This window comes from Lepisosteus oculatus, chromosome 23, assembly GCF_040954835.1.
Source record: "Lepisosteus oculatus isolate fLepOcu1 chromosome 23, fLepOcu1.hap2, whole genome shotgun sequence".
NCBI lineage: Eukaryota > Metazoa > Chordata > Actinopteri > Semionotiformes > Lepisosteidae > Lepisosteus > Lepisosteus oculatus.
In genome coordinates this window covers 7,816,968-7,832,871 of record NC_090718.1, presented here as the reverse complement: position 1 = coordinate 7,832,871, position 15,904 = coordinate 7,816,968, and the positions used below count along the sequence as shown (strand labels likewise).

The 15,904-nt window shown below is 42.7% G+C and overlaps 2 protein-coding genes across 3 annotated transcripts; one reads left to right on the top strand and one right to left on the bottom strand.

The window, feature by feature from the left end:
- Positions 1-1,135: 1,135 nt before the first annotated feature.
- thyn1 (thymocyte nuclear protein 1) lies at positions 1,136-6,576 on the bottom strand. 2 transcript variants are annotated; one of them, XM_015337701.2, is made up of 8 exons: positions 6,343-6,576; positions 5,780-5,835; positions 4,683-4,912; positions 4,040-4,108; positions 3,050-3,142; positions 2,795-2,890; positions 2,239-2,389; positions 1,136-1,835 (listed from the first exon to the last, which is right to left on the bottom strand). In XM_015337701.2, exons 2-8 carry the CDS (start codon positions 5,820-5,822, stop codon positions 1,789-1,791), a joined length of 729 nt encoding a protein of 242 aa, XP_015193187.1. In that variant the 5' UTR covers positions 5,823-5,835; positions 6,343-6,576; the 3' UTR covers positions 1,136-1,788. The 2 variants fall into 2 exon arrangements, with proteins under 2 accessions (XP_015193187.1, XP_015193188.1); XM_015337702.2 differs by lacking the exon at positions 6,343-6,576 and adding an exon at positions 6,235-6,308.
- Positions 6,577-6,643: 67 nt separating this feature from the next.
- acad8 (acyl-CoA dehydrogenase family, member 8) lies at positions 6,644-14,007 on the top strand. Its single transcript, XM_006642296.3, has 11 exons — positions 6,644-6,816; positions 8,055-8,155; positions 8,288-8,457; positions 8,791-8,900; positions 9,319-9,395; positions 9,805-9,942; positions 10,586-10,721; positions 10,864-10,961; positions 11,792-11,944; positions 12,527-12,629; positions 13,286-14,007. The coding sequence occupies exons 1-11, from the start codon at positions 6,696-6,698 to the stop codon at positions 13,339-13,341; spliced, it is 1,263 nt and encodes a 420-aa protein (XP_006642359.2). The 5' UTR covers positions 6,644-6,695; the 3' UTR covers positions 13,342-14,007.
- The last annotated feature ends 1,897 nt before the right edge of the window (positions 14,008-15,904 follow it).

Below are 15,904 nucleotides of genomic sequence, written 5' to 3'. Positions count from 1 at the left end.
GCTTTGTGCTTCTTTACTGTTTTTGAACAATGAAATAAGCATGGTGGGTTGAACTTTCTTGCTTAAAGATTCATCTTTATATCTTATTACCCAGGACTTTACCAGAAGAAGATGGATTTAGAAATTATTATAATCGAATCTGGCAAAAAAAAGCATGTGCATTCATTCTGAATTTTCACCACCACCTGCCTTTGCAGTTCACTCGTGCAAAAATAAGACCATAACCCATCTCTCCAGGTTCCTCTCAGAGCGCTGACTAAGTAAAAATTAGGGAACATCCTCACATTCACCACTTCTGTCAGTAATTCCAATTTACTTTCTTGCTGGGTGACCAAATCTAATGGATTAGCTTTAGTTCATTTTTTATCTCGTCTGCCCAAGCTTTAAAGATCACAAGATGTCAGTTTGCCACTATTCATTTTGTTAAATTAATAGCTTTTCCAAATTTAAGAAAGTAAACAGCTTTCATCTGTCACCTATGCATTCTGGAGTCCTAACAGCTAATGTGCTAGGCTTAATAAAGTGTAACTATATTATAGTACTCAAACGTCACAGCAAGGTTGGACTGCTCTCACTACTTAACCAAAAGATGGGTTTGTTAGACTACTTTATATTCTATTCGCCCTGAAATATATTCCTACTGTGACACGATATGCTTCGGGTGCCATAATGGATCTTTCAACTAGGCTGGCCAAGGACAGACTGCAGGTGTAAGATATAAAACCAGGGCTTTTTATTCACAGTGTGAGGAATAAAAATACCACAAAACAAAAACATGGGTCCTCTTTGAGCTTCTGCCCCAGATACCCAAAGTCTTTCACTACTGGCTTCCCAAACAGCTTCCAAATACATGTCGCTCGGACAATGCACAAAACTCCACAAGTTACTCACCCTAACCCACACGGTTCTTCGTTGGTACGTTGGTCACGTCCAAAGACTTCTTCCTTGGTTGATTCTGCACCACAAAGGTTCTGCCCTCTGTCCTCATCTTCCTGGTTTTTTAAGTTCTCACCTGATCAATTGGTCAGAACTGGCTAAGCAACTGAGGGCAGTGTCTCATTCCCCCACAGCATTATGGGGAATGTAGTTCTGACAAGGATCTCCCTCTTGTCCAACGCAATAACATCACAAAAAATGGCCAAATGGTTTTTAATGACAAGGGCTGGGCACAAAACCATCTCTGTGGTCTTTACAAGTGAATTAAAACGGTACATAAATTACAAAAGAATGAAAAACACTAAAGAAGTTTTGAATTATTCACAACTGAGGTGCTGTTCATTTTTTTTTTAAAAACAAATATTAATATAGGCTGCTGCTTAAAAAAAAAGACTACAAGGACAGGATGGAAAACTCACTATAGCGTAGGCATGAAATCCTGTGGACTATTTCTCTTTTACCCTCAATGCATTATTTAGGACAGATTGTCACCAACATTACTAAATTAGAAACAGTCTGTCCAAACCAATAAATATTTTTCCACCACCACCTTGTTACAAGCTATAGAATCTCATTCTGTTATTCATATGAGAAACAATGGAAGAAATTAAACAATTCATCCCTGTTGTTACTTAATGATGAAAAAAACAAAGCAGATTGTTTCTGTTAACAATACTGAAGAAATAAGCGTAAATCCAGGCTTGCAACATATTATAGTATCCCAAGATGAAACTGTGAGCAGAGATTTATTCTCATGCAAAGAATGATTTGTCTTCACCTGATGTCCTTGTGTCCCATGACCTCGTCAATCAGACTGTCCTGGAGACCTTCCAACACCAGCACGTTAAGTCTTTAAATCGGTTCTTTGTCTTCCAAGCTCAGGACAAAGTCAAACTCTTCTGAAAATCAGAATTGACGAGAGGAAAACTGTAGAATACAGATCTATAACAGCCATTCCATACCTACACTGTAAATTAAAACGCAAAACACTGCAGCTTCTTTAGACACACGGTATGAGCTCCAATTTTCAGCCCTGAAGTATTTGTATGGTTGTTGTTTTTTTATTTCAAGGACGAAAGTCATTACGAAGTGCCTTCACATACTGTACACAATCAACCTAAAGGATTTCTGCTCAGAAGATACAGCAAAATACAGTGATATTCACTACTTTTTTTTGTTCTTCGCTGTTTGTCAACAGATCAGGCTTAAATAAAATGAGGCTAAGAAGACCCAAGCAAAAACCGTTGTCAGTAGTCAAACATGGTCACACACAGCTGGACTCCCAGAGCCTCACACACTCACCTTTGGAGAGAGGCTGCACAGAAAGCCTGGCTCTGGTGAAGAGGGCCAAGCCTTTTAGCACGCCACCGTTAGATTTGTGCTGTTGGTGATATTTCTTCAGCTCAGACAGGGGGATGAACCTCTTGGTCATTCTGTCAAACTGCACATCCACCTGTAAGGCCGCGCAAGAAACGTCAAACAAAACAAAACACTGAAGTAAGCCTGCAGTTCAAGAAAAATTATTTAAAAACAAGCTTTTCCAAAGCCAGTTTAAGTTCGAGGGGGGGCCCATTTTCAGTTCCGGATAACCCTCAGAGAAAATTTCCCCTTATTTTTCTTTCCCCTGTAAAGTGCTCCTTGGGCGTGAGAGCAACATGAGTAGCTCAAGAAAGGTACCCCCTAGTTAAAAAAGATATGGGTTTTGGGACCGGCCCTGTTTTCAGAATGAAGGGACACCCGTTATAATTGGAGATTTTAAAAGGAATTTTAGTAGAAACCTAGGATAAAGCACTTTTAATCAGCAATCTTTATGGGGGATACCGGATCGCACCCCAATAAAGGACAGCTATGTACTCACCATGTACCACTTTGGGTTGTCCTTTTTGCTGGATGGGTCATAGTGGGCATCCTTCTTGTCAAACTGGGTGTGGTCCACATAGGCCTCCTTGACAATCTTAGGAAATGAAGCACGGACATTTGTACACGTAAGAACGCCAGAACGGACTCTTAACTGCGGCTTTCGGACGTATACAAGTCCTTAAGGGGGAAAAAAACACTTAAAAATGCAGGATTCTAATGGGTGCAAGGAAGAAAATAAAAATATCAAACCCGCCTTCATGAGTCCTGCGATCCCAGGCTCCTTACAGTTGCTGTGGTAGAAAAAAGCCTCGTGCCCCACTTTCATGTCCTTCATGAAGTTACGAGCCTGGCGAATGTAGCAAAGATTTATTGGGAAAAGCCATTCGTTTTTTTTTTGTGTAAAGCTTTATTGTTTGAATTTCAAAGGTCAGTATCCATAACCAATACCGTAAAAAAAGAAAAAACTCTCTAGTGGAAATACAGAAAATGCGCATGTAAAGTACATGCCTTGGCTTTTACTGAATTCAGTGATTAAGTAAAGAATTTTAAAAACATGGTGGATGGACGTACAGTAACAGAAGAAGTTTTAAAGAGATCTCATGGATTCACAAGGAGAAACACAAATCTTTAAAATAAAAATTTGCAACATCCTTTCTACAGGACAATTACTTCTATGGGTTTTACAGCCCTGGATACTTCTTTGCAGTAAGAAATTACCTAGACATGCAAGCAATGTTGCAATTACCTACTTTGAAACAAGGGAGATATCACTTTATTGGCCATATACAATTTCTTGGATTAATTTGTCTTTTACCCCCAGCTTACTCTCATTGAGACACACAGGCATTTATACGGCGCCCCTGGAGCAGCTGGGGTTAAGGGCCTCGCTCAGGGGCCCAACGGAGTAGGATTCCTCTGCCGGCCGCAGGATTTGAACCGGCAACCTTCCAGTCACAGGCGCAGATCCTGAGCCACATGGCCACCGCTCCGCCCTTTATCAAAGGTAATTTGATATGAAACCGATTATTTGTGTGTAAGTGGAACTGAAATTTTCATCAGCCACAAGGCAGTACTATCAACAAAGTGAGTTTTGTTATAGCCCTGTATTGCCACAAGCGCAGGGAAATAGAATGATGTCTCCAGTATCGTTGTGTGAAACAGGATACAGCTGCAGGTTATTTTCAGTGTATATTTTGTTTTTCTTTTTTCTGACACGCCTAGTGGGTGCTGCACGCAAAGCTACCTGGTAGTTGCGAACTCCATCCCAGCAACCGGTCTGTTTGGGCAGAGCCTTCAGGTCCTCGATTCCAAACTGCAGCGTTCAAAACAAAATACTTGAAATGTGCAGCAAAAAAATATAAAATAGCCTTGCTATTTAGATCATCTTTTAAATGACAGCAAAACGTTTTCTGTTATGTATGCAGTTCCAGGGGTACTGTTAAGATCCATTTTCTAACCCCTTCATCCAGTACAGGGTGGGCGTGGGGGGCGCAGCCTGTCCTGACCAGCACCCGGAGGAAGTCCACACAGCAGGGAGAGTGTGCAAACTCCACGCAGACAGCACCCCAGGACCTGGTGCTGGCCACTGAGCCTCCATGCTGCCCTTGTTAACATCCTATATCTGCAAATGTTACCCATTAATATCCCTATAAAAAATAAATGATACTTATTTTTCCAGTGACATTTTACCAATGTTTAGGGAACACGTTCACCGTGGCAACATGTTAAGACATTATAGCGAAATTAGCTTTTTAACTTCACAGGGTGTCAGTATTTACACCCGCACTTGAATAATGACTCAGGGTCTTAGACGTCCACGGGAAAGCTTTATGAACTTTATGGAGCTTATGGAGAGTAGAGAATGTTCCCAGTGAAGTTTTTCTTACCTTCACATCCACCCCTTTTTCGATCCGGCTCTCTGGTTCCGACTTCATCAGCCAATGGCAGTAGACCTCTTTACCAGCGGGGGCTGCTGCTGCACCCTTGTCCTCCTGCATCCCAGAATTCCCTGCTTCCGGCTTTCCTCTTCTCCTTGGTGCTCCCTTAGCACCCTTTCCGGAGGAGTCTTTTTCATCATCGTCCTTCTTTGCTAATTTAGCAGCTGGCTCTTCATGTTCTGCGTGCAGAAAATGGGACCTTCAGTAGGCGAGGCGATTTACCATACAGAACAGAAATTTTTAAACATTTTTCAGATGTTACATGTTTTGATTAGGAGTACATTTAAGAAAAGAAATGAATCGACAGCTGTTGGATACAGCAGAATTGGTTTCGTTAGTGGGAGCTTCTGGTCTTGATTGTTTTGGTCTTCTCTTGTGTCCAAATATACAATCGTATCAAAATGGGGAAAAAAGGGACAGAGACAAGAATTGGAAGTTGAAAAGAAAAATGGTGACTGGGTATGATGTTAAGCACATACACTACCACCAGGAAGTCTTTTGGGATAATTTCCATTTAATTGACTCTCCTACTGACCTCAGAGAGATGCTGCCACCCAGACAACTACAAAGTGACTTTCACACCTCTAACATTTGTTTGGGAAAAGGCAGATGAGGGTATATTAATCTTATAATAACAAATACCCCTTATCAACACGCCACTGAACACACCAACACCCTCACATGTATTGAAGTTAGATGAAAATCAGAATTACATCAGCAAAAATGATTTTGTGTTAAAATCCAAAATGGGAATTGTCTATTCCTAATATTTCCTGAAATATGGCCTGGTTATTCTTTAAGGGAATTACCTTTATCAGTTATGAGAAACACGCAGTGCGCTTAGAAAAGCAGCTCATACTGTAACTTCTGAAACGAATTACTGTCATAGAATCACAAGTCATATAATTGATGTTACTAATGTACTGGCAATTGTTATCCTCATAAGAGATTTCTATCTATTTGCATGCAATTATATATTTCATCATCAGGCGTCTGCAATGTGTCACATATGAATATATCTCGGATCGTACAGTCTGGACACTTACTTGATTTTACTGTCGTGCCTCGTGTTCTCTTTTTAGGAGGCATCCTTTGGCAGTTTCTATGGCAGAAGGAAAAGTGGCTGTTTAAACTGACAAAAATGGCTTGGTTCACGTAACCACTTCTCTAATTCCATGCAGCTTTATTTGAGACTACTGTGCAACACGACAGACGGCAGCTCGCCATCCGTTCACGTCTGTACTTCTGCTATTCAAACAATCTGTAAGCACTGTACGTGGAATTTATTTAAATATAGGCCAAATCCTATTTCTCGAGCTCACAACGCCAAAAAAAAAAGAGATTGCAACACCTTCGGCAGAAATCTATTTAACAGAAAATCACCCTTCACACGCAAGAAGTACACAACACACTGCATTTCTAACAGTAATGGGTAAGCGTCAACGTTTTGATCAATTTCCTGACACTGGGGAATTAGACCCGGTGTTGCTACTGTTCCTACCCGGCTTGCACAATTGTACACGTGATGTATTTTTTTTCTTATAACCTACGAGCAAACAACATGTTTCAACCATTGCATTACTCAACACAACACTCGCTTTCGCCCTACCTGCGCTTATCACGCAACAGCCGCCGAACTTCCAAATCAGGTGTGCACCGCCACGTGATCTGGAGATTGCGCGACACTAAACAGCACGACAATTAAAATAAATAAATGTAGGTGCAGGTTTAACGACTGGAACCACTTGATACGTTTTACGTTTGCCTCTGCCATACAAATGCGTGGTTACTGGGTGGAAATCTCTAGTCCTGAAAGATTTCCACTGGCACGGCTTGCAGGCAGCCGTAGTTGCAGTAAAAGACGGCTGCAAAAAATAAAAATAAACTACAATTACCCAGAAACCCTTATGTTCATGTCGGTGTCTTTCTATGTTCTAGACGCACAGACACGTTGTAGCGGTCATGGCGTTGGCAGTGACTCGGACTTTCGGGCTCTTGCCCAGGCTTGGGTCGTGTGTTTGCAGAACGCGTCGATTAATATTAAACAGGACACACAGACGAAGTGTAGTATCTTGCATTGATCGTAAGTTTCAGCTACTGCGCCTGCTGACGTCCCATCTCACTGTCCTCTCTCCTGTTGCATTATACAAATCAGGAACGATTCGGTCATTGTTACCATGAAGTGTTTTTTTACAGTTTGACAGATGGTACTGTATTTTACTGCTGCTTGGAATGCAAGCCAAGTGTCAATCGTCATTTAACCTTTGTTTTAGGAGTTGAAAAGCTGGGTTATCATTTCATTGCATCGTGTTCTCAGCCTAAATATGCGATCGATTGATCTTACATATTTATACCACCCCTCTCTACAATCGTTGTCGATTAATGTATTCCTGATGGTCTTCAGTTGTTGCTTAGATGCAGAGCTTTTAACGTCATTTTTCCAGGGTTCCTAAAACAATTTTGCCCTGACTCCTTGCACTCCTTACTTTATGGATAGACGTTTATCTCTTATTAATATATTTTACATAACTTTTTTTTAATTGTCCTGCAGATTTCAACAGATATTACAGAACAGAACTGATATGAGGAAAGAGAATTAACTGGATTATTCCAGCGATTTCTTAAATTGTTCGTTCGTAATTTTTTAAATATTCGCTATGAAGGTGTTATTTCAGTATTCCCATTGGCCGCAGTTTACAGTAACTCCTGCTCTACTGACATTGTTCATTTCGCATTTTATACAGTGGTGCGTGTATTATGATCAACAAAATCCAGTTATCATCATTTGTTTGCTAATACGTTAAAATGTACATGTTCTTATTTCGACTATGTTGCTGTTTCTAGCGGATGTTGACCTTGGCAAAAAAAAAGGTTATTTTTTTCCTGTTTTGCTTCACACAGTGACTTGTTTGCGTGATTTACATCAACATCACCAACCTCAGATCCTTGCGTTAAAAACACAAGTCATGTGTTAGTGGAGCTGTGTTATGGAATTGCCTTATTTGCTTTGCTTGCTAACTGTATATAACATAAAAACGTCAGGTTATGACAATGTTATCCTTCCGGACAAAAAATCATTCCTATATTTTTTTTGCATTCTCGTCAAGAGATTTTCTTCCTCGTCTAAAAAGATGTGCCTTGAATTATTTTTTTTCCCCCAGAAGTGAACCGACATTCGAATGTACAAGATATATAGCCTAAATTCCTACGGGAACCAGTATTTTATACATACCAGTTGTCTGACTGGATAGCATTGCAGTCCAATAAGGCGGTGTCCTGTGTCGCCGGCTGTAAAAGTTCCTCTCTTTTTCTTCTTTCCAGCCAGCCTGGGTCTCACTGATGAACAAAAGGAGTTTCAGAAAGTGGCCTTTGATTTCGCTGCCAATGAAATGGCGCCACACATGGCAGAATGGGACGAAAAGGTAGATATGGAAGTCGCTGGCCGTCCTTCACAGCGCCTGAAATAATTCACAAGACAGCGCAGCATGAAGTCAGCACCACAGAAGCGCATCGCACCAAAGTGCTCACGCGTTCTTATCCCCCCCCAATGTCAGGAAATATTTCCAGTGGACACCATGAGGAGTGCTGCCCAGCTGGGTTTTGGGGGAATCTACGTTCGGCCCGATGTGGGCGGCTCGGGCCTGACTCGGCTCGACACCTCCGTCATCTTTGAGGCCCTGTCCACGGGCTGCGTCAGCACGACCGCCTACATGAGCATTCACAAGTAAGAGAGAAAGGCCCGCTCTTTTCCTCTGTGTGGTTCTGTTGGACACGGGGGGGGGGGGGGGGGGATAAGGCACTTTTAAAGCCATTTTGGATTGACGTCAGTTTCAGAAGGGTGGAAGAGTGGTCTGCATGGCTGCCTCACGGCCCAGGGTCCGGGGTTTAATTCCAGCACCCTGTGCACTAGCAGCTGTGTACTGTAATAGAGATTCATGAGTGGGCAGATGTTCTTTTCTAGAAGGCCTAACTTTTTGATTCAAAGAACTCCTGACCAAAAGGAAACAGAACTGTTCAGTCAGCTTGTTCTCAATCCACTCTTGTCTCGTTAACACAGCATGTGTGCCTGGATGATCGATACCTTCGGGAATGACGAGCAGAGGCACAAGTACTGTCCTGCGCTGTGCACCATGGAAAAATTTGCTTCCTACTGCCTGACGGAGCCAGGTCTGTCTAACGCAGGTGTACTGCTTAGTTAATTCATTCATCTTTCTACAAAGGATAGAAATATCAAAATGTGTTAAAACCAGATGAGACTGTACCAAATCCCAGTAAGATAAGCAGTTTAGGACGAATTCACCACCGAGAACATACCATCTGCTAAAGACGTTTCCATTGTTTGAAGATCTACTTATTGCTTATTGGGTGTTATGGACACGAAGTGTGTTCTTCCGTTACGTGCAGCACCAGCTCTGTTTTCATATTCAGGGATTCGCAGAGCTATCAGTCATGAGCTGACCTGCTCACAGTGTGTCCCTCCAGTGTAGTCTGTTGTATATCCAGTTCATTCATTTGCTAATATTATGAGACCCAGAGCATGCTTTCACTGGGCGACTTAGAAATAACAGTTCTGTACATTCCACAGGCAGTGGAAGTGATGCAGCTTCATTACTGACAACAGCGAAACTGGAAGGTGATCATTATATCCTAAACGGCTCTAAGGTACAGTACGTAGTGGGGTAAGCCCTTTCAACAGCAGGCGAAGCAGCTCGGGCAGCTCGAGCCTTTTCCTACCCGAGCTGTCCATCTTGATTCGGGGTAACTCTAAAATAACATTATCCACCGCAGCTACGGTCAGGGGGAGCTCTGAAACAGAACATCAGACACCCTTAAAGGAGTTGAAGGGACGTAACGAGAACATCTAAACCAGTCCAATTTTGTGACCTGCCCGTTTTAACCTCACGTGTGAGCCGCGTGGGTTACTGGTTGCGTAGTTCTTGCTAATGTCCGGCTAAGACGATTCCCAGAGAGCTTGACGTTTTTTTAATGCCACAGCAAAGGGGAGAGCTGTAAGCGCCTGGGTGAAGTGTACGGAGTTCAGACGGAAGTTTCTTTGTCATCCCGCTGTCAGGCCTTCATCAGCGGGGGCGGCGATACGGACGTGTACGTGGTCATGTGTCGGACTGGGGGGAAGGGAGCAAAGGGAATATCCTGCCTTGTGGTGGAGAAAGGAGCACCGGGACTCAGCTTTGGCAAAAAAGAAAAGAAGGTAATCGTGTTTCGTGACTCCGGGGGGGGGGGGGGAGGCAACCCTTCATCTCTGCTTGTGGCGTTTCTTCATACTGGGGCATTGAAGCTGCCTCTTAAGAGTAATTGCTCTGAGGGCGGAATTCTTTCCACGTGTAAAAGGCCGATCCTTTAATTTAATAATAATTAATTACTTATATAGAAGTACTTATATAGCACTATTCTGGACACTCCACTCAAAGCACTTTACAGGTAATGGGGACTCCCCTCCACCACCAATGTGCTGCATCCACCTGGATGATGCGACGGCAGCCATAGTGGGCCAGAACGCTCACCACACATCAGCTCACACCTGCTTAGCTTCAGTGGGCTGCCAGTTGTGAGTTGCAGGGTGATATGGCGGCTGGCTATCACCCTGCAACTTTAAGTAAAGAAAGCCACATGGGTAGTAATGGAAAACAAAAGAAAAATCAAATAAGTCTGATATTTTTCATTGGCCTTTACATGATGTATCGAGGAAGGCAGTATTGAAATGTGTCCACCAGGAGGCGGACTTTTAAAGAATAAAGAATGAAAGCCCTTCTAAGGATCTAAGTAAGTTTTAAGTGCAGACTTAAGCAGGGCAGCCACGCATCGTGTCCTGTTTTTGAAATGGCCTTCCCCAGGTGGGGTGGAACTCCCAGCCCACCCGCGCGGTGATCTTCGAGGACTGCGCGGTCCCCGTAGCCAGCCGGCTGGGGGAGGAAGGCCAGGGCTTCAACATCGCCATGAAGGGGCTGAATGGGGGAAGGATCAACATCGGTGAGCTTGCTGCCGACCTCATCTCCACCCACAGGCCGTTTCCGCTTGATCAAATCTTCTTTTCTCTAAACGATCACTCTCATTTTAAAGGCCATCTATACAGTATGTCTTTAAACTCCTGTTTCATTTGCACCCCTCACAGCTTCCTGTTCGCTAGGGGCAGCCCACGCCTGTGTCCTCCTGGCCCGAGACCACCTCAGAGTGCGTAAGCAGTTTGGGGAACCACTCTCCAACAGCCAGGCAAGACTGACTAATATCTACACGACACAGTCACTCATACTGAAGAGCGAAATAACCCGTGGTGTAGAACCTCCTTTTTCATCCAGTGCCTGAATACTGGAGCATGACTTTCTTATTGCATTGAAAGGTTCCATGTTATGTTACATCCGCGTAAGGTCCCGGCAGGAAGCTTTGTGTCATTTATTTTTCACAAGGAGGGGTGGCTTAGCAGTAATGTAGAGATGTGTTGTAGAAATGACCCGTTATACTATTCTACACCCCGTTCATGGTAAACTTAGTTTAGTCTAGCAGGAAGGAAGAAAAGAGAACTTCAAAAGGCAAACAAAATGTCAAGTGTAGGACACAAGGCTGGGCTACAAGTCCAACACAAGGCCCAGACTGGGCCTTTTAACAACCTTTTCCACTTTTGCTCAATTATCCAGGCTTCCCCAAGAGAATTTAGTCGTTGCGAGATACAAAAATGATAAGCAACAGGTGATATAATCAAAAACGATAACAACCATCTAGTTTACCCATTTCCTGCCATTAGGAAGGAAGGAATAATGTTTCGGGTCAACATTTTTGGGGTTTTGGGTCAATGGAAATTTGGAAATCTTTTAGAAAAGTGAATAAATAAAAAAGGCTGTTTACCTTTAGCCCTGAAGAAGGTACTTCTTCCCACAAGGCATGGCTGAGGGGCTGGATCAAGCCGCCCAGCCCTGTGGTTGAAGCCGTTTCACTTCAAGGAGTGGCCGAATGAGATCCTCAGCTCAGTACGATGAGCCCGATGTCCCCCGGCCGTCTGTCACCTTCCTTCTGCTCCAGTCTCAGTGTCTTGTTGCCGGTTCCAGTTCCTGCAGTTCAGGCTGGCAGAGATGGCGACCAAGCTGGTGGCCTCGCGGCTCATGGTGCGGCAGGCAGCGGCGGCCCTCCAGGAGGACCGGGATGACGCCGTGTCCCTCTGCTCCATGGCAAAGCTCTTTGCCACCGACGAGTGTTTCAGGGTGAGTTTTGGCGGCCACACCTGGCAGCGTTCGGGGAATCTGCCGAAGTCCAGTCATGTCCGCGGCACGGCACCACTGGCTAGGTTAGGTAAGGGCGGGCGATGAGCTTGCCGGGACGAAGGCCGCAGTGCGCCGAGAGCAGATTTGCTTCTGCTCCTCCGTCCGGCATGAACGCTCCTGTAAGGCGTTACAGAACCTGCAGAGTCTGGAGCGCTGCTGGGCTCTCCAGGTGAGCCTGTCAGGAGGAGGCCTGACAGGTCTCGTGCTCTACCCAGGGGGTGTAGTAGCAAGTGCTGAAGAGACTCATCAAAGGCAATGTTCTTTCAGGCCCGTGATGACTCGCATGTAGCCTTTTGACAGTGTTTCAAAGGGTATCAGGCTCCAGAAAGTCTTCACTTTTCTAGATCCCTCTCATCAAGTTTGTAGGGCAGACATAACTATCATTTTTTTTATTCGAAATCTGCTTGTCCGCACAGAAGAAAGAACAGAAAGATCAGTGGTCAGTGAGTCACCCATCGCTGTTTGTAGGTTTTACCCTGCTGGTTTAGGATCTTGCCTTTTCTCTTTCCCATCTCCACGCAGATTTGTAATCAAGCACTACAGATGCACGGAGGCTATGGCTACCTCAAGGATTATGCGGTGCAGCAGTTCGTCCGGGACATTAGAGTGCATCAGATATTAGAAGGTGCGTGAATGCAATGTGTTTGAACTGGTGTAACTGGTGTAAGCCAGAGCAGGCTTCCAGTGTGTTTAATGTGAATAACCACTTCCCTTTTGGGCGGATGTTATAATGCCTTCCTGCCTTTGGTTTTGCTTCACTGCCTTTCTAATCTTCAAGGGAACAGTTTAAATCAAGAGAAAGACTATGATGAGCAATTTTATGAAAAATGACTGCATGCAAAACCAATGATTGCTATGTGATCTTGATTTTGATCTTGATCTTGATCTTGCAGAACTTTGGACGAGACCAATTTAACTTTAGGAGAATAATATGTCTGAAAATGACATAAAGCAAAACAGAAAATTTTGGATCCCTTATTAATCCAAGAGCTTTTACGTTCTTCAAAAGGTCTATTGCGCATATCCAAATTTATCAACTGCTTACAGCACAACATTCTTTTTAAACTGCTCCTTAAGAACTTACTTTTAACCTGCTCATTTTCTTCTACTACATGTTCCAATGGTGCCAAACAATCTTTGTCTAATATTACTGTTCCTGCATCCATTTCGCTAATATGAAGAAAGCAGTGCAATAGTTGTTCATCAGGCCTGATCAGTCTGCTTTGGGTCCATGTTAAAGGATCAATTTTCTGATCCCCAACGGTTCTTTTTTTCTTTTAGGCACCAATGAAGTGATGCGTATGATTGTTTCAAGGAATCTGTTGATGGACCAATAAACCTCTGTAGCTTGAGGACACTCCCAAGGTCAAATCCAGCATGTCACCTTCAGAACTGAAAAAATGGGCACCATCTTTCATAATGCAACCTCATGCCCTCTCCTGGGTTGTGATACGTTTGTTTATGAAAGAAATTGGTATTTTGTTTTGATAGATACCTCACCATCTAAGGGTCTCTGTCTTCTTCTGCAAACAGTTTTTATCATTTAATATTTAAACAAAGCGGTTTTAGTTTTGTGTATTTCAGGTCAATACCCGACTTTATCTCAATATCTCTAATGCAGCAGATCATGAATGACAAGCAGTTTGTTTTTGTTTTCTTCATGTATTAATTGTGGGACAAATTTACAAGGTATTGCATTAGAAGGAAAAAAACAGCTTGCTATTTTGAAGGGAGCTTAACTCATTGTAGGCTAAATCATTTTAAAATATCCATGCAGCCTGAAGATAATGTTTTAAAGTTAACGCTCTCAAAAATCGCTCATGACCTTTGTGACAAAATTACTTATCTCCAGTAGACTCTTCAGGTTGTTAGAACACTTGCTCTGTCCATGATAACGGTGAAGTATTTCCATTTGACAGACATACTGTACAAAGTGCTTCCTGTAAAGTAACAAGTTGTGATATAAGAATGGTTTCACACTAAAATAAAATTTCTGATTTCAATCAACATCTCTGTTTTTAATGTCTAGGAATTTGCAGGAAGGTTTTCCTCTTCACTTAAAAGGCTTGCGGGAGTTTGAAACAACCTACCCTGCTGTGCTGTTTAGGCCTCTATCCTGGCTTTTATCAAGACACAGTAATGAAGCTACCTGCAAGCATACTAGTTTTAAAGAGTTTCTTCTCATTTCTAACTTTATGTTCTTGTGTTACTATGGCTACCACTACAGTATGTGCCTTCTCAACCGACATGTCTGGGGCAGGAGTCACCAGCCTGTAAATAAAAGGCCATGTTTGGTAAGACAAATATATTGTCACACAATATATTTCATCTGTAGTATCCCATTCATTGGTAACGACTCTCTTCAGTGGGCAAAAATAACATGTAACACACCATTGACACACTAACACGAGGAGGAGAATACTTGTTAAATGACATTTAAATTAACTTCACCCCTCTGCTTTTCTTAGTACCACCATCTTGGTCTCCTCTGTATATTGTAATTGTGTTTTTATCTTGTGTATTCTTTTTATTTTTTGTTGTTGTCATCCTGTAAAGCGCTTTGAGAATCCACCTTTAAAGGCGCTTTATAAAATAAAGTTTATTATTATTTTTATTTCCGTGGCTCCAGATTCCTACTGCAAGCCGCTGTTTCACATTTAAAATGATCTGATTCTGACCCGGTTGTCTTTTAAAAAAGTGCTCTTGAACAACAACAATAACAAAAAAACAACCTTGATGATACAAAACACATTGATTAAAAAAACAGACATACTGGTTGAAGTACATGATGAAGAAATGCATAAGGCTGCATGTAATGATTATTGGTATTGATCTGCCAGTAATTGGTTTTGTCCGAGATCCTTTATCACTTGGAGCGAAGAGAGGCTTCATACCACATTGATTATAGCAGCAGGGAAGAGTTGTAAATGTTGTGTGTGGCTCTTTAGCATGGAAAGAGCAATTGAAAACAAATGTTCACTCTGCCTGGATTCAAACCTGAATTTAAGTCAAATCAAATAAGCAGGTCTTGGAACACACCAGGGGGGAGGGTGGCAATTTACAAGCTCTGGAGCAGCGATTTTCTACAGTGCAACGGCAGTCGTTCATCAAGTGAAAAAGCCATTTAATTGAACAGCCTAAAAGAAGAAAATGGTAAATTTTGCCATTTAAACATAACACTTATCCCCCCCCCCCCACAAAACCCATCTCTTTCGGTGACGGAAACTTGAGAGGATGACGGAGAACCAAGATGCGGCTGCTTCCTTTTTTCCATTGAGCCTCTTCCTTTGCTAATTACCACGGCAACCGCTTCACGTGCAGCATTCACCAGTGCAGGCCACGTTGCCACAGCAACGAGGTCTCTCCAGCACTTCGAGTGTTCTCTGTGGTGGGTGGTGAGTGCTTACGTGTGTGTGTGAGGGGAGTGGGCTTATTAAGATAAATCAGGTCATTCATCTGTGAAGGAAGTGTGATTTACATCAGAGTCTGAAAGGTCAGGCTCTGCCGAATGCTCTCTCAATCACTTTCTGAAACAGGCTCTCCATATTCTATATGACATGCTCCAATTCCGAAATCTAATGAAATCCAGTTGTTATTCAAAAGAAGTGTTAAGACCATATTTATTATTTTAATATATCTTAACAGAAATGATTACAGTGGCCCACTGAAACAAACACCTTGATGTCAACCTTTGAATATCCAGGGAAATTGATTCTTGCTTCGTAAGCTGCATGAATAATTGATACCGGTATCCACACACATTATGAAGGTATGTTATTGTGATTAAAGGGCCATTTAGTAATCAAATCTAAATCTGTGAATCCCACTAAAACCAACAGCCAAGACACAGCGGGGGTCTCGTTTCGTCATTTTCAAAACATCGCCTTTACCTGGAAATTA

What these genes read in the sequence shown, in the direction of transcription:
- acad8 (XM_006642296.3), top strand. Translation starts at nt 6,696, where the DNA reads ATGGCGTTGGCAGTGACTCGGACTTTCGGGCTCTTGCCCAGGCTTGGG. An exon ending in GCCTACATGAGCATTCACAA is followed by an intron (nt 8,458 to 8,790) that starts GTAAGAGAGAAA and finishes TCGTTAACACAG; the next exon opens with CATGTGTGCCTGGATGATCG. An exon ending in ATATCCTAAACGGCTCTAAG is followed by an intron (nt 9,396 to 9,804) that starts GTACAGTACGTA and finishes TCCCGCTGTCAG; the next exon opens with GCCTTCATCAGCGGGGGCGG.
- thyn1 (XM_015337701.2), bottom strand. Translation starts at nt 5,822, where the DNA reads ATGCCTCCTAAAAAGAGAACACGAGGCACGACAGTAAAATCAA. An exon ending in AGGCACGACAGTAAAATCAA is followed by an intron (nt 4,913 to 5,779) that starts GTAAGTGTCCAG and finishes TTCTGCACGCAG; the next exon opens with AACATGAAGAGCCAGCTGCT. An exon ending in ATGGAGTTCGCAACTACCAG is followed by an intron (nt 3,143 to 4,039) that starts GTAGCTTTGCGT and finishes TACATTCGCCAG; the next exon opens with GCTCGTAACTTCATGAAGGA.